Genomic DNA, 16,707 nt, shown 5'->3' with positions numbered 1-16,707 from the left:
ATACAGTACTGAAGGTATGGCCTGACCATTGCCTTATACACAGGAATAATCACCACCTTATCCCTGCTAGAAAAATTCCTGTATGTCATTGACAAGACACCATGAGCTACTCTTGCAGCCCGTCTGCACTGCTCAGAAAACAGAAGATACATGACATCAGACTTGAATTTCTTTTGATATTAATTTTTGGGTAATAGTTGTGAAGGAAAGTTGCTGCAGAAAAATAGAAGTAGAACAGATAATTAAGAAATGAAAAGTTGTTTCTGTGACTTTGGAGTTGGACAGTGAACAGAAGGTGACTCTTTGTGGCATGTGTTAGGATTTGTTTGGAACAGAGGAGGGAATTTACAGATGCAAATTCTGAGGCAAAGTTGCTGCTAGGGATAAAAGGATGGCAGAGTGGTCTGGTCATTAATGTTTTTGTTATTTGGCTTTTAGGAGCATTAGCAACCAAGGCCATATTGCTTCGGGGATATGTGGTGGTCATTCCCTGACCTTTCTGCATCCTCCGTATTTGGTGGGCACGGGCTTGAACCCCAGTCTAATCAAGAAGCATGTGCTATGCACTGCTGCTCCTGCCCACCTGGCTATGGAGGCACCTGGTCATTAATGGCCAGAGCTCTTAGTATTAATAGTTGCATATGATGCAAGGAAACAAGCTTATATAGCAGCAAGCAAAAAAAAAAAAAAAAATAAATAAATAAATAAATAATAATAAAATAAAAATAACTACCAGCATCATTTGTCCATCTTCTCTAATAATTTATCCAATTCTTTCTTAAATTTATTCAAGCTTCCACAACACCAGATGGAAGTTAACAAATTGTTACAGTTACTCTCTGGCTGAAAGAAAAGTTTCACACATCATTCTGAAAACCATCCTTTTTTATATAAATTTATGACCCCTATATGCATCATTTGAGAAAGAGTAAGGATGCCATCAGAATTCAGTTTACCCAGTCCATTTAAAGCCTTAAGAATTTCAATCAGGTCTCTTCACAGGTGCCTAGTTTCCAGCCACTATAATTTACAGAAATGAAGTCTTTCTTGGTAACAGTACCCTACTGTGTCTCTGACTACTCATGTTGTTGTTGTTCTCTGCACCCATTAAAACAGATCCACATTCTTCCTAAAATGAGGTTTCCAGACCAATATATAAGATGAAGCCTAATAACTGCCTTATATAGTGGGATAATAACCGCCTTGTCCTTGCTCATAACGTTCCTATATAGGAACTTTGCCAACAGGGTTTTCATTGACAAAACCCAATGAGCTGCCCTAGCAACTTGTCTGCACTGCTCAGAACTTGATGTCAGACTGCACAATAAGCTTTAGGTCTATATTTTCCTTCTCCACTACCCTGAGTGGAAAACAAAAAAAAAAACTCCAGAATAATATGCCAATTGGGTGGTAGCACCCAATTTTTTTTATTATTCTGGGGTTAATGTACCCAAATGTAGTACCTTTCATTTATCAATCTTAATCAACCTTAATCTTGCCATTAACAAACTCTTCCAACCTTTGTATAACACACTGATCAACAATTTTTTTTTTTTGATTTAAAACAAAAACGTGAATGCAATTTAAAGCAGTTTTGCAAGCTGATTTCAAATATGAAAGCCCATGTAGTTTTCATAAAACAACTGCTGATAATACTAGTACAAGTTAATCAGAGCCATAACTAGGTTAGGCCAATGTAACCCCTGCCATTGATGCTGATTAAACATAGGCGCTGTACTAGATTTAAAATAATTAAATAGTTAATTTTTAGAATGTTATCTGCATGTCTTTTTAAAAAAAAATATTTTCTTTTTTTTTTATTTATATTTATTTTATGGTAAAACCACACCTTTTTATTTTAAATTAGAATAGAAAAAAAAAAAGCCTCTTCCCTACTGATAATGCCCCAAAGTTCTTGTCCTTCCAAATATTTTGTTTCTTCCAATTAATTGTTAGTAGCTTCTACTGCAGCATTTATTTTTGTCAGCTGCCCTTTTCACAAACATGTAACATTTTTGCTGTATGCAATGCACAGCTAACGTTCTTACAAGCAGTTTAGTGGCAGAGCCGATTACTCAGTGAAAACACATACATAAAAACATATTCTATAGTGTTGAGCATTTTTGCTATTATGATTATTCAATTATGAAGTTACTAGAGAGTTGTTAAAATTAGGAGGAAAAGACATGACACAGAAACTGGCAAGACTCTTCACAAAATACATGAGGAATTTCGTGATGCCTAAGAAGTGGAATAATGCAATCAATTTTACTGCATAAGAAAGGAGATAAATCAGAAATTCGAAATTATATACCAATTAGCTTGTTATCCCACATCTACAAGATGTTCACAAGGGTCATTACTAACAGATTAGAAAGAATACTTGGTGAGAATCAACTGAAAGAGCAAGCTGGCTTTAGGACAGGATTCTCAACTATGGATCACCTACACATAATATCACAGCTAATGGAGAAAGCAAATAAATATAAAACAGAATTATGCCTAGCATTTGTGGATTATGAAAAGTCATTTGATTCCATACAGCATAAGGCAATTTTTCAGGTACTAGAAAGACAAGGCATTGACATCCAATACCTTATGATTTGGAAGAAAATATATGAGAATGCTACCTCCTTTATTAGACTACACAAAAACAGTAGCAAATTTAAAAGTGAGAAAGGAGTTCAACAAGGAGATACAATATCTCCAAAGTTGTTCCTGCTGCCCTTGAAGAAGTTTTCAAAATATTGGACTGGTTGCAGAAAGGAATCAATGTGAATGGAGAGTATCTAAACCATTTACGATTTGCAGATGACATCACGATTGTAAGCCACGAATCCCAAAAAATTAGAGGAAAATCTTAATCAGTTATGCAGAGTTAGTAAGGATTTCGGGCTAAAGATGAATATGATTAAATAATAATAACAGAGGAATGTGATGCAAAAAAGCAAGCATATGAGTTTATGTAGCATCAGCCAAAAAAAAAAAAAAAAAATTAACACAACCATTCTCATTAAAAGTTTGTCCAATTCCTCCTTGAATTTATTTAAGCTATCAACTTCCACGACAGATGGAAGTTTGTTCCAGCAATTAATCACCCGCAGGCTAAATGCAAATTTCCACACATCTATTCTACAAGTCTTTCCTCAATTTGAATTTATGCCCGCTTAGGTTCATAATCTGAGCAAAGTGGAAGGATCCCATCAGAATTCAGCATGCTCAACCTATTCAAGGCCTTATACACTGCAATCAGATCACCTTGCAGGTACCTAGTCTCCAGCTGCTGCAATTTGCAGAACTTGAGCCTCTTTTGGTAAGAGGACCCCTTCGTTCCCCTCACCAATCTTGTTGTCCTTCTCTGTATATGCTCAAGGAACTCTACATCCTTCCTAAAATGAGGCCTCCAGACCTGTATGCAATACTCAAGGCGGGGGCCAGACCATTGCCTTATACAAAGGGATAATCACCTTTTCCCTGCTAGCAAAATTCCTGTATATCATTGACAAAACCTCATGACCTGCTCTTGCAGCCTGTCTGCATTGCTCAGAAAACTTCATATCTAACTGCACAATCACTCCCAGGTCTTTTTCATTTTCTACAACCCTAAGTGTAGTACCACACAGTTGGTACGTTACTCTGTGGTTATTTCTACCCATATGCAGTACTTTTATATTTGTCAATGTTAAACTTCAGTTACCACTTCTCAGCCCATCTGCCCAAAATTTCTAGATCCTGTTGCAGTAGCACACTGCCATTACTGTCATTAACAACCCTGCCAACCTTTGTATCATCTGCAAACTTTGACACTAACCCTGATATACCTTCATGAATATCATTGATAAATATACAAAAGAATAGTGGGCCCAACACTGAACCCTGTGGGATATATATATATTTTTTTTTTGGTAGTTCGGCTTCGGCTTCTGTGGCCATAGTGCACCTCCTAAGGTTTTTTGCAGTACTTTGATCCAAGCCCGAGGCGGGATTCGAACCCACAACCTTTGGGTTGCCAGGCAGGCACTTTACCCACCCGGCTAGTCTGGTCGGCGCCCTGTGGGATTCCACTAATAACATTAGTCCACGAAGAGCAGCATCCATTGATTACAACTCTGTCTTCTCCCACTCAACTACCCTTTTATCCATTGTAGCAACTTACCCTTAATACCATTCTGCTCCAATTTGCACAGTGGTCTTCCATGCATAACAGTGTCAAAAGCTTTCCTGAAATCTAAGTATATGATATCAATATTTTTTTTGCATCCAGTTCCTTTGTAACCACATCATAGTATCCAATCAGACAAGGCTTTTCCTTAACAAACCCATGCTGTGTCTGAATTATTGCTGCAGTCTTGTCTAGATGATCCTGCAATGCATCTTTAACCAGTGACTCCATTATTTTACACGGAACAGAAGTTAAATAACTGGTCTGTAATTACTCGTGTCACCCTTCGATCCCCTTATGAATACAAAGGGGGAATCGAAGGTATTGTCTAAAAAATAAAAGTAATGATGAAAAAGTAATGATGCTTGGATTTTTCTGGTGCAAAGGATACTTAGGCCATATTGTACCTATCATAGTAGTTAATACTAATTTTATTGGCTTCTATGGAAGCAGTTAGAAACGGTTATATAAACGTGTTCATTTCAGAAAGAAGAAAAATTCTGTAAGGTTTGAATTTTTGCTTATGATATGGCTAAGTGACAGTTCCTCAGTTCCTGTAAGTTTGAGAGAGAAGCTAATGAAATTAGCTGGGACTGTTATACAAGGTGCATTCCAGGTGTATGTGTTTTATTGTGAGTGGCCTGTGGTAATGTGAACACTGTGGAGGGTCATTACCCGATAATAGGAATAGATGGGTCAAATGAGTGTGGCCTATTCAGGCTCTGGCCAGGACTACCTCTTCTTGTCTGTTTGTGCGGAAATTGGAGGACCATAATTGTGGTACAGGTTTAATTTTAAGGAGTTTGTTATGAATATGTGTTTTCCACTGAAGTGTCCATCGTTTCTTACATATATTTTGTATATGCATTTTGTAATCACTGAACAGTATCAGAAAATTCATTGGAGCTGTGCTGGATGGGATCCAGCAAAAGACAACCTTTTGCCGATAATCAACTCTGATCTGATGAGCTGTAGTAATGGATGAGTAGGTGGGGAAATATTTTGCATTGCTAATAGGGCACTTTGCGAGTCTGTGTAGATTATGCTCTTTTCAACTGAGATGGAAAATGTTTTCCAGAGCAAGCTTTATGGCATATAATTCAGTGGTGTAACTACTGCATTCTGTTGGAAGTGATACAGAAATGATAGTGTCATGGAATACCACTGCTGCACCTGATCCATCAGTATATATTTTAGCAAAGTCAGGATAACATTGTATATGTGCAATGTGCAGCTGTTGGATGTTAATACCCGTTAAAGAGAGTTTTCCCCACTGGTTGAAATAATTGTCACACGATGGCATGATGACAGACCATGGAGGAACGTGATCTATAGGTTCTTGGTGAACTTTGAGTTGTATATTCCAGTTGTCTGCTAGTTCCATTAACCTAATACCTGCAGGTCTAGTTGCTTGTGATTTGTTTCTATAAAAGGTCGTGAATTGCTGATCGTTTTTTTTTTTTTTTTTTGATGTGGTAGTTGTTGGCGCATCGGCTTCTGTGGTCATATTGCACCTCCCAAGGTTTTTGCAGTACTTTGATCCAAGCCCGAGGCGGGAATCGAACCCGCGACCTTTGGGTTGCCGGGCAGGTACTTTACCCACTCGGCTAGCCCGGTCGGCTTGCTGATCGTTAAATATTAACCAATTAGGATGGGTCGACTGGCTTCGGATCTTGGTTGCGTAGTTAAGTAATAACATCTTTCTTCTGATGTTTAGAGGAGCTTCATAGGCTTCTACATAGACCTTGCACTGGAGATGTTCTGAATGCACCAAGAGCTATTCTAAGAGCTGAATCTTGAATAGGGTTGAGACGAGAAAAAAAGCACTTTCCCTAGCAGAATCAAAGACAGGCATGCCATAATCCAGATGAGATTTGATTATGGATCTATATAAGTGAAGCAACAACCTGATCTGCTCCCCAGGTTGTTGCTCATAAGGCTCTGAGTATGTTCATTTATTTTTGACAAGCTGTCCAGAGATGTTCAATGTATTTTTGATAGTTTAACTTACTGTCAAAAATTAAGCCAAGCAGATGAATACTATCTGCTATTGGAATAGGATGGTTATCTAATTGGAGTTCAGGATAAGGATGCATTTTACGTATGGTACAGAAGTGAATGGCAGTAGATTTCTGGCTGGATAGTCTGTAACCGTTTTGTGTCATCCAAATCTGGATCTGATTTATTGATATCTGCAATTGTCTCTCAATATAGTTCATGTTCTGAGAGTGGCAGGAGATAGTGAGATCATCGGCATAAAGATATGAGTCCACTGTTTTCAGAATGAGTTCAGTTAAGTGATTAATTCTAATGGCAAATAGAGTGGTGCTGAGAACGGACCCTTGAGGGATTTCATCTTACTGGACAAAGTTTTGAGAGAGAGTTCCCCGATAACGAACTTGAAAGGATCTTCATTATAGGAAATTTTGGATGAAATATGGCAAATTTCCTCTCAGGCCAAGAGAATGTAGATTTTTTTTTTTTTTTTTTTTAGGAGCATTAGCAACTAAGGCCATATTGCTCCGGGGATATGTGGTGGTCATTCCCTGACCTTTCCACATCCTCCGTATTTGGTGGTGACGGGCTCAAACCCCGGTCTAATCAAGAAGCATGTGCTATGCACTGTTGATCCTGCCCACCTGGCTACAGAGGCACCCATGTAGATCCTTTAAAATACCAACACACCACGTGGAGTCAAAGGCTTTCTCAATATCCAGACAGACCATAACGAGATGCTCCTTTTTGATAAATGCATTTCTGATGTTTGCTTCGGCTTTAATCATAAGGTCCAATGATGATCGATTTTTTCTGAATCCAAATTGATTGTTATTGATTAAATTTTTGGACTCAAGATACCAAGTCAGATGGCGATGAATCATTTTTGAGGGTTTTGCTCAGACAGCTGGTAAGTGAAATTGGTCTGTAGTTATGAGGAACAGAATAGTCTTTACCAGGTTTTGGGATAGCTAGAACGTAGTAATGACACCATGAGCTTAGGAATGTATGTTCAGTGAAGATTCGATTGAAGAAGATCAGCAGTGATGAGTGTGACTTTGGATCTAAATTTTTGAGCATTATATAAAATATCCCATCAGGGCCAGCAGCACTGTTCCTTGTGTTGGTAAGAGCATACTGCAGTTCAACCAGGGTGAATGGTTGATTATATGTTAATGCACATCTGTCAGTGAAATTCAGTTTGGATTTTTCAGTTACATCTTTAATTTTTTGAAATGATTGGTCATAAGCAGTTGAGGACAACTGAGAAAATATAGATCCTAGTGTATTTGCAATTTCTGCAGAGGTAGAGAGTTCCTGTCCATTCCAGTTAATTAGTGGAGTAAATGTTGGAGGAATTTTGCCATTTAACAATTTTATCTTATTCCAGATCAGTCTGATTTAACTGAGAAAGCGAATTTAATCCAAGATTCTTTATTTGCTTTTTGTCTGATATAATAGGCTCTTGCTCTAAGTCGCTTATAATTAATAAGATTGGAAGTGGTTGGATGTTTGCAGAATTCATTCCATGCTTTGTTTCTCTTTTGTCTGATATAATAGGCTCTTGCTCTAAGTCGCTTATAATTAATAAGATTGGAAGTGGTTGGATGTTTGCAGAATTCATTCCATGCTTTGTTTCTCTCTCTTTTTTTTTTTGCATTGTTGCACTCTTTGTTCCACCAATAATTTAATTTTTGCCTTTTCCTGACTTGGTATTGTGGAATGGCAGGTTGCAGCTGTTAGAATTTGGTTTGTTGTGTTCAGTAACATGGTTGATAGAAGAGCACTGTATATGGTTGTAGAATGAGAAAAGCCTGCTGTATTTTATCCAGTCAGCCTTTGGAAATTTACACTTTACTGGATTATCTCTTGGTAATGAACAAGAAGTTTGAACTTTGTAGATTATTGGGAAATGATCACTGTTGTGAGGATCATTAAGAGTTACCCACTCGATACTTGGATAGAGCACTGGAGAGCAAATGGAAAGGTCTATTGAGGAGGTTGATCCGGTAGGAAAATGAACATAGGTAGGAGAGCCAGTATTCAACAATGTTAAATCCTGTCTGTCTATCAACATTTCGATAAGCTTTCCACACCTGTCTAAGCTGGAGGAACCCCATAATGGGTGGTGAGCATTAAAGTTACCTAATAGACAGAAGGGAACTGGTAGTTGCAACACAAGACCTTTGATTTCCTGAATAGAATATGGACGATTAGGTGGAAGATAAACTGAGACCAATGTAACAGTGATTCCAATTACTATGCATGTGGCAACAGCTTCTAAAGAGGTTTGCCATGGAATGCATCTGGAGGGAACTCTTGAGTACAATAGGATGGCTACTCCTCCATGAGCACTATTAGTGTCAGATCAATCTTGTCTAAAGATAATGTAATTTTTGACTGTAGGGGAAACTTGGGGCATCAAGTTGGTTTCTTGTAGGCACATGGCAACAAGATTGAAGCAGTGAATTAGTTCATTGATATCATTGTTGTTGCTGCGAAAACCTCTACAATTCCACTGAATGAGTTGTTCCATTATTTGGTTTTGTTCGTGGAAGATGTATCTGACTGCTTTTTATAAGCTGATTGTTTATGATTGTCTGGTTTTGATTTTTCTTTTCGGAGAAAAGTGGGAACATCCTGATTCATTGCTATCGTCCATATCATCTTCTGCGTGTATTGCAAGCAGTTCTTCTTGACTGATAGTATCATCTGTATCCATGCTTGTTAGGCATGATTCTTTCATCTCAACAGGATATGATCTTTGCAAAGAGTGTATTGCGGAGGTCTCTGGGATGGAATTGTGAATGGCGCATTATTGATTTGGTCTACTGAATTTGGTTTAGATGGATGCTGGACCGAGAGTACTGACTGAGCCCAGTCTGATATTGATATTTTTGGAGAGAGGGATACTTCTGTCTGACATGCCGCTGATTCGTGTCTGTGAATGGTAGAAGCATAAGTGCGTTTTGGTATACTTAAGTTGACCTGTTTTTTTTGCTTCTTGGTAAGAGACTTTATTTTCAATTTTATATTTTTGTATTTTTTTTTTTCCTATCTTCAATAGTTCACAATCTTTGGAGTAAGCTGGATGCTTGTTGGATGATGCTCCAACACTACAGGACACTGTCGTGTTGGAGCCTTGCATTCTGCTTGCGTGTGATTTTTGCAGGCATAGTTCAGACATATAGTGTCTCCACGGCATGTTGTCTGAGAATGGCCAAACTTTTGACATTTATAACATCTAAGCAGATTAGGAATATATGGCCTAATGCGGCAATTCAAGTAACCTGCTTTGACACAACCCGGTAGATTTGGAGTACTGAAAGTTATGATTATGTTTTGTGTGGGAGTTAAGTTGCTGTTTTTTCTGATCATGATTCATTTTGCACAAGACACATTTTGATCTTTTAGCTCCTGGACAATTTCTTCCTCAGAAACGTTTAATAGATCCCATTTGGAGATCACTCCCTTGGAAGAATTCAGTGTGTTGTGTGGGGTAACCTGAATCGGTATTCCACTTAAAGAAGTAAGTTGTAATAGTAACTCTGTCTTGAGTGAGATGTCTCTATTAGTAAATCTCCTTGTTGGAGACGTTTAACCATTTTTGGTGAACCTGCAGCATTTTCTAGGCATCTCTGGAAGATGAAAGGGGAGAGCTTGCTCACAGGTTGGGATGACAAAGAGTGTATTGCGAGGAAAGCTGGAAATTCCTGCTTCTCAGTGTCCTTTTTAAGTCTCTTTGAAAGAGAGAAGTCATGGTCGGTGTCATTGTCATGTTGAGAGCTCTTGGGCTGTAAGCATGGAAATACACCAGTTTCCATTTCTGCTCCTTTTAGTCCTGAGGGATGGATTTCCCCCTAGGGTTACTGGCTCCGCCACGTGCCACAGACAGGGATATAATCATTGAAGGAGCAGAAATTGAAAAACATATCTTGGACAAGTCATTAGCTATAATAATCATAACTGGCTGGAAACCAAGATTAGAATAAATTTCAGATGGATAGTATTCAGGAAATATAGTCACATACTGAGGAGCAATATCCCAATTTGTCTGAAACTTAAAATAATGAACCAATGTATACTCCCCACCATGACTTATGGAAGTGAAACTTGGGCACCCACTAAAAGAATGGAAGAGAAGCTGAAAACTACACAGCAAAGAATGGAACGATATTAGGAATTAGAATGTTGGATAAGAAGAGAAACATATGAATTGGGCAGCAAACTCGATCAAAACTAAAGAACTGAAATGGACTTGGGCAGGACACATAGCTTGAAGACGTGATGACAGATGGACTAAGAAAATAATAGAATGGTACTCAAGAGGAGCTAAAACCTCTTGCATTCTGCTTGAAGACAACAATGGAGATGAACAGATGAAATTCAAGAGTTTGCAGGCAGTAAATGGATGGCCATTGCACAAAACAGAAGGAACTGGAAAATTGCTGGAGAGGCCTTCATCCTGCAGTGGATTGAAAATGGCTTGTAATGATGATGAAATGGGTTTCCACAATTTTCTAGCATCCCTGCTATGAGAGGCTAAAAACTTTTCAACTTCCCCTCATATGCATGTTGTGTCTATTGTCTTCACTATATTAATCTGTTTGCATGTAACAACTCAAAATTATATTTATGAATTGCATTGACAGATATTTTATAAAGATTTGTCCATCCATTCCCAATTTCATTAAAATCAGAACAACAGAAATCCAGCAAATTTCTATTTCTTTTTTCCCCCCTTCTTCATGTAGTAATGACTCCCAGTGAATAAATTTTCTTGAACTTTTTTATTTGAGCCTTTTAGAAAGATTTGTCGAACAAATTTCGTTAAAATCAGAATGTTAGAAATCTGACAATTATTTTTTACTATTTTTTTCCCATACATATCACATAGGTTATTCCATATACAGTATATGGATAGCCTATGTGATACTAAATATTTTGGCAGCTGAAGCACTGAATATTACGTTTGTTGCCACATGTGGGTTGGAGGAATGAATTGGCAATATAGCAGATATGCAGAAATGAAAGTTTTTTGATTTGTGCATAAAAGTCATCGCTTCCCCCTCCCTTTCAAAATTTGAGGTCAAATACTATTTTAATACCCTTATAAAATGAAACTCCCACTTTTCATATTAGCATCTGGATCACATCAATATCTTTAAATTGACAAATTATGAGTATCTTAATGAGAGACATATGAGGTATAGCTACAAAGTTACCAGATGCAATAAAAAGACTACAAAATGAAGGAGCTCAAAAATGGCTTTATTTTTATTCAAGCTAATCAACCACCTGATTGAATGCACTTGTTACCTTGTTCTAAAAGTTTCTGAAGAGAGTCAGCAAACATGTCCCAAGAGATGCTCAGTTTGGCGGTTACGTTTGTCCTCAACACACTGAAATCTTTCTTTCGAGGGAAGTTTGCACCTTGGGAAAGAAGTTTATTGGTGCTAGATCAGAAGAGTTGGTTGAATGGTTGAAGAGTACAATGCCATGTTTCATGAGAAATGTCATCATAAGTGCAGAATGGGAAGGGGCATTGTTGCATCACTGGTAAATGCACTTCAATAGTCTTTGAAGCATAAGTAGAATGCAGCACTGACTCTCTCCTCTTCAGGTATATATTTCTTAATTCCTTGTGAATCACACCATCTTTGTTGAAAAACGTGATCATCATCTTGATCCTAGGCTTCTGAAAACAATTTATTCAGCCTTGGCGATGATTTCAAAGTCCATTCTGCATGTCTGAAACTTTGTCTCTGGGTTGTACTGAAATATCCAACACTCATCTCTAGTGACAATGCAGTCTAAGAAATTAGGAGCACTTTGACAACTTTGGATGAAATCTTCCTACGATGATACTCTTCGTTGCTTCTGCTCATCTGTGAGGCAAAATTTTGCACAGACCTCCTTTTCCCCAAAACTTCATGCAGAATTCAACAAATCACCTTACTATTCATATCCAACTCATCAGCCATCATTGTGAGGGTCAAATGACAACCTCTTGCCACAATTCCTTAAACTTTTGCAGCTCTCTCCTCATTTCGAGAGGTTTTATGGATGCCTACTTCTTGGGTCATTGAAAACATCCTCACATATCTTTGAACCACTTATACCATTCAAATACACTTGTACAACTTAAGTTTCATCACCATAAACAATTTTAATATTTCATACACTTCTGTGCAGAATTTCCCAGTTTAAAGCAAAATTTGATATTTGTTCATTTGCTCCATTGCAAAAGCGTGACATGGAACATTAACACTACTAATGGAACTGGTCGTTATTTGTAACCTATCAGCCTACTGGACAATCTCTCTACCATCATCTGTTGGAGAGTTTGAACTACAGCATATCACTTTCATTTATTTTCAAATTTATTGAAAGTGACTGCAACAGCGCTAGTCTAGGAACTTTATTGCTACACCTCATATGCAGATTTTAAAGTTAATGGAATTTAAAAAATTCACCCTTTTTTTCAAGTTTAATCGAAGAAAACTATAATTTTGTATATGTAAATAAGTCTTGATGATTAAGAAGTTTCATGAAAATTGAAGGGTATCCAGGTCAAAATGGCCATTTTACTGCCTGATTTACATTGAATTACCCTGATATGTGTGTGTGTGTGGGGGGGGGGGTAGTCATAATTAAACTGTGTTATTCTGAAGAGCTGTAGATGAAAAATGACTTTACGTACGTTAACTGAAATTTAGAAGAAACAATAGTCAGGCAATTTGCCTGACTATTGAAAAAAAAAAGTAAAAAAAAAGAAAAAAAAAAAGCACTGTACAGAAAAATTATGCAAATTATACTCCAATGACACTGTAAAGGAGCTATATGAAAAGGTGATAACAGAATAAACATAAATTCACCCTGTGAGAATGGTTTTGAAGAAGGACAAGCTTATTAGATTAAGCTCTATCAATTCTGTGGCTACTCCTCACAAATACCAATGACAGCAACAACCGAGATTTGAACCTCATCACAAAATAAGTTATGCAATGCAATAACAGGAGTCTAAAGAAATGGGTAATTTGTCTACATGTCTTGGCAGAGGAAGGTGACCAATTTCTTCAATTACATTTTCAATGGCTATGGTTGATGAGACTGCTGTTGCAGAGGTAGCACTCAGTATGAATTCACATTCATCCGTCAGTGGTAGAGTGTGGCTACACAATAGAATATTTCATAGTCAATGGTCTGCATGGTGTTACAGTGTGTAAGACCATGCAGTCATTTCTCAGGATCACTTGGAGTCAGCTGATGCACTACTTGCAGCAGCTGATTCCAAGTGACCAGAGAAATGGAAATGTTTGGTTTTTGCTCTTTGTTTATTAACTAGAATGGAGGTGATAAGTGCAGGTAACAGGCCTTGGAAAATTCAGTGGACTTATAAAACACACTTTCAACTGAATGGTAATGACAATTCCCAGATATGTGAACTTGGGCATTGTCAAAATTCAATTGCATTCCTCATGTTACTGTATGGTGTGGTTTTGCCATTACATTTGTTATATAACTCTTTCTCTAAAGAGGTTTAACAGTAGGTTTTCATAAATGCTCTTCTTATACTCTAGCATGACAATCACATAGGTCAGAGAAGTTTATGATAAATCATTTTGGCCGGAATGCAATTAACTATATTTAGCAGTCATGCCCACAGGACAGCTAAATATTTACAATAAACTCAAATGCATATGCTACTGCACACCCACAATGAATACGTGGCTATTTCATGCCTCAACATGCAATGACTGGTGCACAATACCACAAACTCCTGTTGGCGCCTCCGTAGCCAGGTGGGAAGGAGCAGCAGTGCATAGCACACGCTTCTTGATTAGACCGGGGTTCGAGCCTGTCACCACCAAATACGGAGGATGCGGAAAGGTCAGGGAATGCCACCGCATATCCCGGAGCAATATGGCCTTAATTGCTAATGCTCCTAAAAACCAAATAACAAACCACAAACTCCTTACCTATCATGTTATTTCCAACCTTGAAGCCAAAGGCTACTTGTACACTAGCTTCTATGTAGGAGAGAGCACCGGCATATATTGTTCACCCAGTAACACTGGTTGCTTTGTGACATTTCCCAAACCACACACTTTCTCATCTGTTCTTAACTGCTTGCATGCCTTGATCATTCAACCTCAAATCCATATTATTTTTAGTTGTGAAGTTACTTAAAATGGAACAATATGGTTCTATGATATGGTCCTCCCTGCTCACTTCCTCTATGTATTGCCTGACTAGTCTCCAATCTAAAATTTTAGATCTGTACAATTAGTTGTTTTCCATCTACAGTTTTTCAAGCTAACATTTCAATTATAAGAATCTTGTATAACAAAGTAACAAGAAACAGAAGTCACAAAGTTAACTGAAAATGATTACTTTATACAGTCCATTTTCTTCTAAAGATACACTAAGACGTGTGTATGCATCTCCAAGATTTGTTAAGCTGCCACTAGTTGGTGGTCCCTCATCTTCTACCATTGGTTCACTAGCATGGATTAGAGCTGGTGTACTTTGACACTCTTCCTGTGAGGAGATGGCTAAAATAAAGAATATATTTAATGTATATTGTAACAGTTGTTAATAAAAGTTTCTGACTAGCATTATTTTATTCACTACAGGCAACCAGCTAAATACATGTTTACAGAAAACCTATAGAAACTCAGTCCAGTTTTAAGTCACACAAGAATGATTCCCATTTCAGTTATGATTAAGTAAATCAAACAAGTGTGGAAGCATTTGAAAATATCACCTATCATACCACCTTAAGGTGAATGAAATCTCCAATTCTTAAATGTGTCAATTATAATATGTTCAATTGAATTACTAAACATTCCTGTAAGCTCATAAATATGAACTAGTTTAAAATATTACACTGTGCTGTACTGCATATTCCATATTAATCGGAGACAACTTAACAATACAAATAAAATACATGCCAAACGTTTCAAAGTTCTATGATTCTTCCATCACTGGTTATTAAAATTAGTAAAAAATTTTAGAGCTGCAATAACTTCCACGATTTTTCAATATATTAAAAAAAAGTAAGAGATTACCTCAATTTTTTTCGTGGAATGCTTCCCGACAATTCTCTCCAAATGTAACGAATAAAATAAGATGAAAATAATGAATTAATGAATTCCCTCACTCATAGAGATACGACCAAATTCGACGCGCAACGGAATCGAAAGCCGAGAGCCCCAACCCGACCCTGAAACACATCAAACCACTGCAGCAAGACCATGAGCGTGAGAAGACATTGTGTCAGAATAAATAATTAAAATCACGAATAAAAGATTAAAATCACAATTAAAATTTGGATGAACACTCAAATTAAACGCAATGCACAGCTGTTTCCCTTCCTTAAGCAGACCACACTTTTCGGCTGATTGCCATGTTCACAGGATGGGAATATCGCAAGGCGTTTGCGTGTGGCTCTTAAAAAAACACCTCACGATATTCTCATCCTGTGAACACGGCGATCAACCGAAAAGCATTGTCTGCTTAAGGAAGGGAAACAGCTGTGCATTTTGCTAGTCTCCAGATGCTGCAATTTGCAGAACTTAATGCCTTTCTTCGTACGCGCACCCCTTTGTTCCTCTCACCAATCTTGTTGCCCTTCTCTGTACTTGTTCTAGCAACTCTACATCCTTCCTAAAATGAGGCAGCCTCCAGACCTGTACGCAATACTCAAGATGTGCGGACGTGCCTTTCTGCTGCTCTTGGAATAGAGAAGTTTTTTCTGATTTATTTTCTGCTTTATTAGTTTAAATTGACATATTAACTTATTTCTAGAGTAGCATTATATTCCTATTTACGGTACTTAAAGTTAAAATAACTTAGATAGAGATTTTGTAGGTATTACTTAGTATCGGAAAGGGTATCAAATCCACGTGTTTACCGTTCATAAACGGCCGCCATTGCTACGTGAAAATTAATCAGTAAAATCTATTAATCTTGTCGAACTTCATTGGCAATTAAATTGCAATTTTAACTATACATATAACCACTTAGGTTACGGAACATAAATAATTAGTAAAAATAAATAATTAATACATAACTTGATACAGAAGTTATATAAAGGGATTTCGTAGATAACACTCGTTACTGAAGCGCGATACAGCATATCCGGAATTCGACAGCATTAGCTTTGTATAGTATAGTGCATAATATAATATTGTCAATTAATCAGTACATCTATTAATCTTGTTAAACTTCATTGTCAATTAAATTGTACTTTTAACTATATATATATAACGACTTAGAGTACAAACGTAGCAAATAATTAATACATACTTGATACGGAAGTTATATAAAGGGAACTCGTAGATAACACTCGATACCGAAAAATAATTATAGCGTTATAACTGTGTTAAGATACAAGTTTAAGGTTTTAATTTTGTTCTGAAATTGTAATTTTATTGACATTTAAATCGAAATCATGACTCTGACCAGAGCAGCAAAGCAAAAGGCTCAAGCTAATGGGAGTGCTGTGACTCAGGGGAGAACTGAGGGGGGGGCGGTTGCCCCCT

At 37.4% G+C, this 16,707-nt stretch overlaps 1 protein-coding gene across 1 annotated transcript in view; it reads right to left on the bottom strand.

The window, feature by feature from the left end:
- RhoGAP71E (Rho GTPase activating protein at 71E) overlaps positions 1-16,707 on the bottom strand; it is a 358,970-nt gene that overhangs the window by 39,849 nt on the left and 302,414 nt on the right. Inside the window, exons 10-11 of the mRNA XM_090381175.1 lie at positions 14,267-14,286; positions 3,568-3,583 (exon numbers count right to left, since the gene is read on the bottom strand). Of these exons, the coding sequence (XP_090237301.1) occupies positions 3,568-3,583; positions 14,267-14,286 (36 nt within the window). The remainder of the gene's footprint in view (positions 1-3,567; positions 3,584-14,266; positions 14,287-16,707) is intronic.

The sequence above is a fragment of the Mastigoproctus giganteus genome, chromosome 9, assembly GCF_048544385.1.
Source record: "Mastigoproctus giganteus isolate SK-2022 chromosome 9, ASM4854438v1, whole genome shotgun sequence".
NCBI classification, from domain to species: Eukaryota; Metazoa; Arthropoda; class Arachnida; order Uropygi; family Thelyphonidae; genus Mastigoproctus; species Mastigoproctus giganteus.
This window is presented reverse-complemented; position numbering and strand designations above follow the sequence as displayed.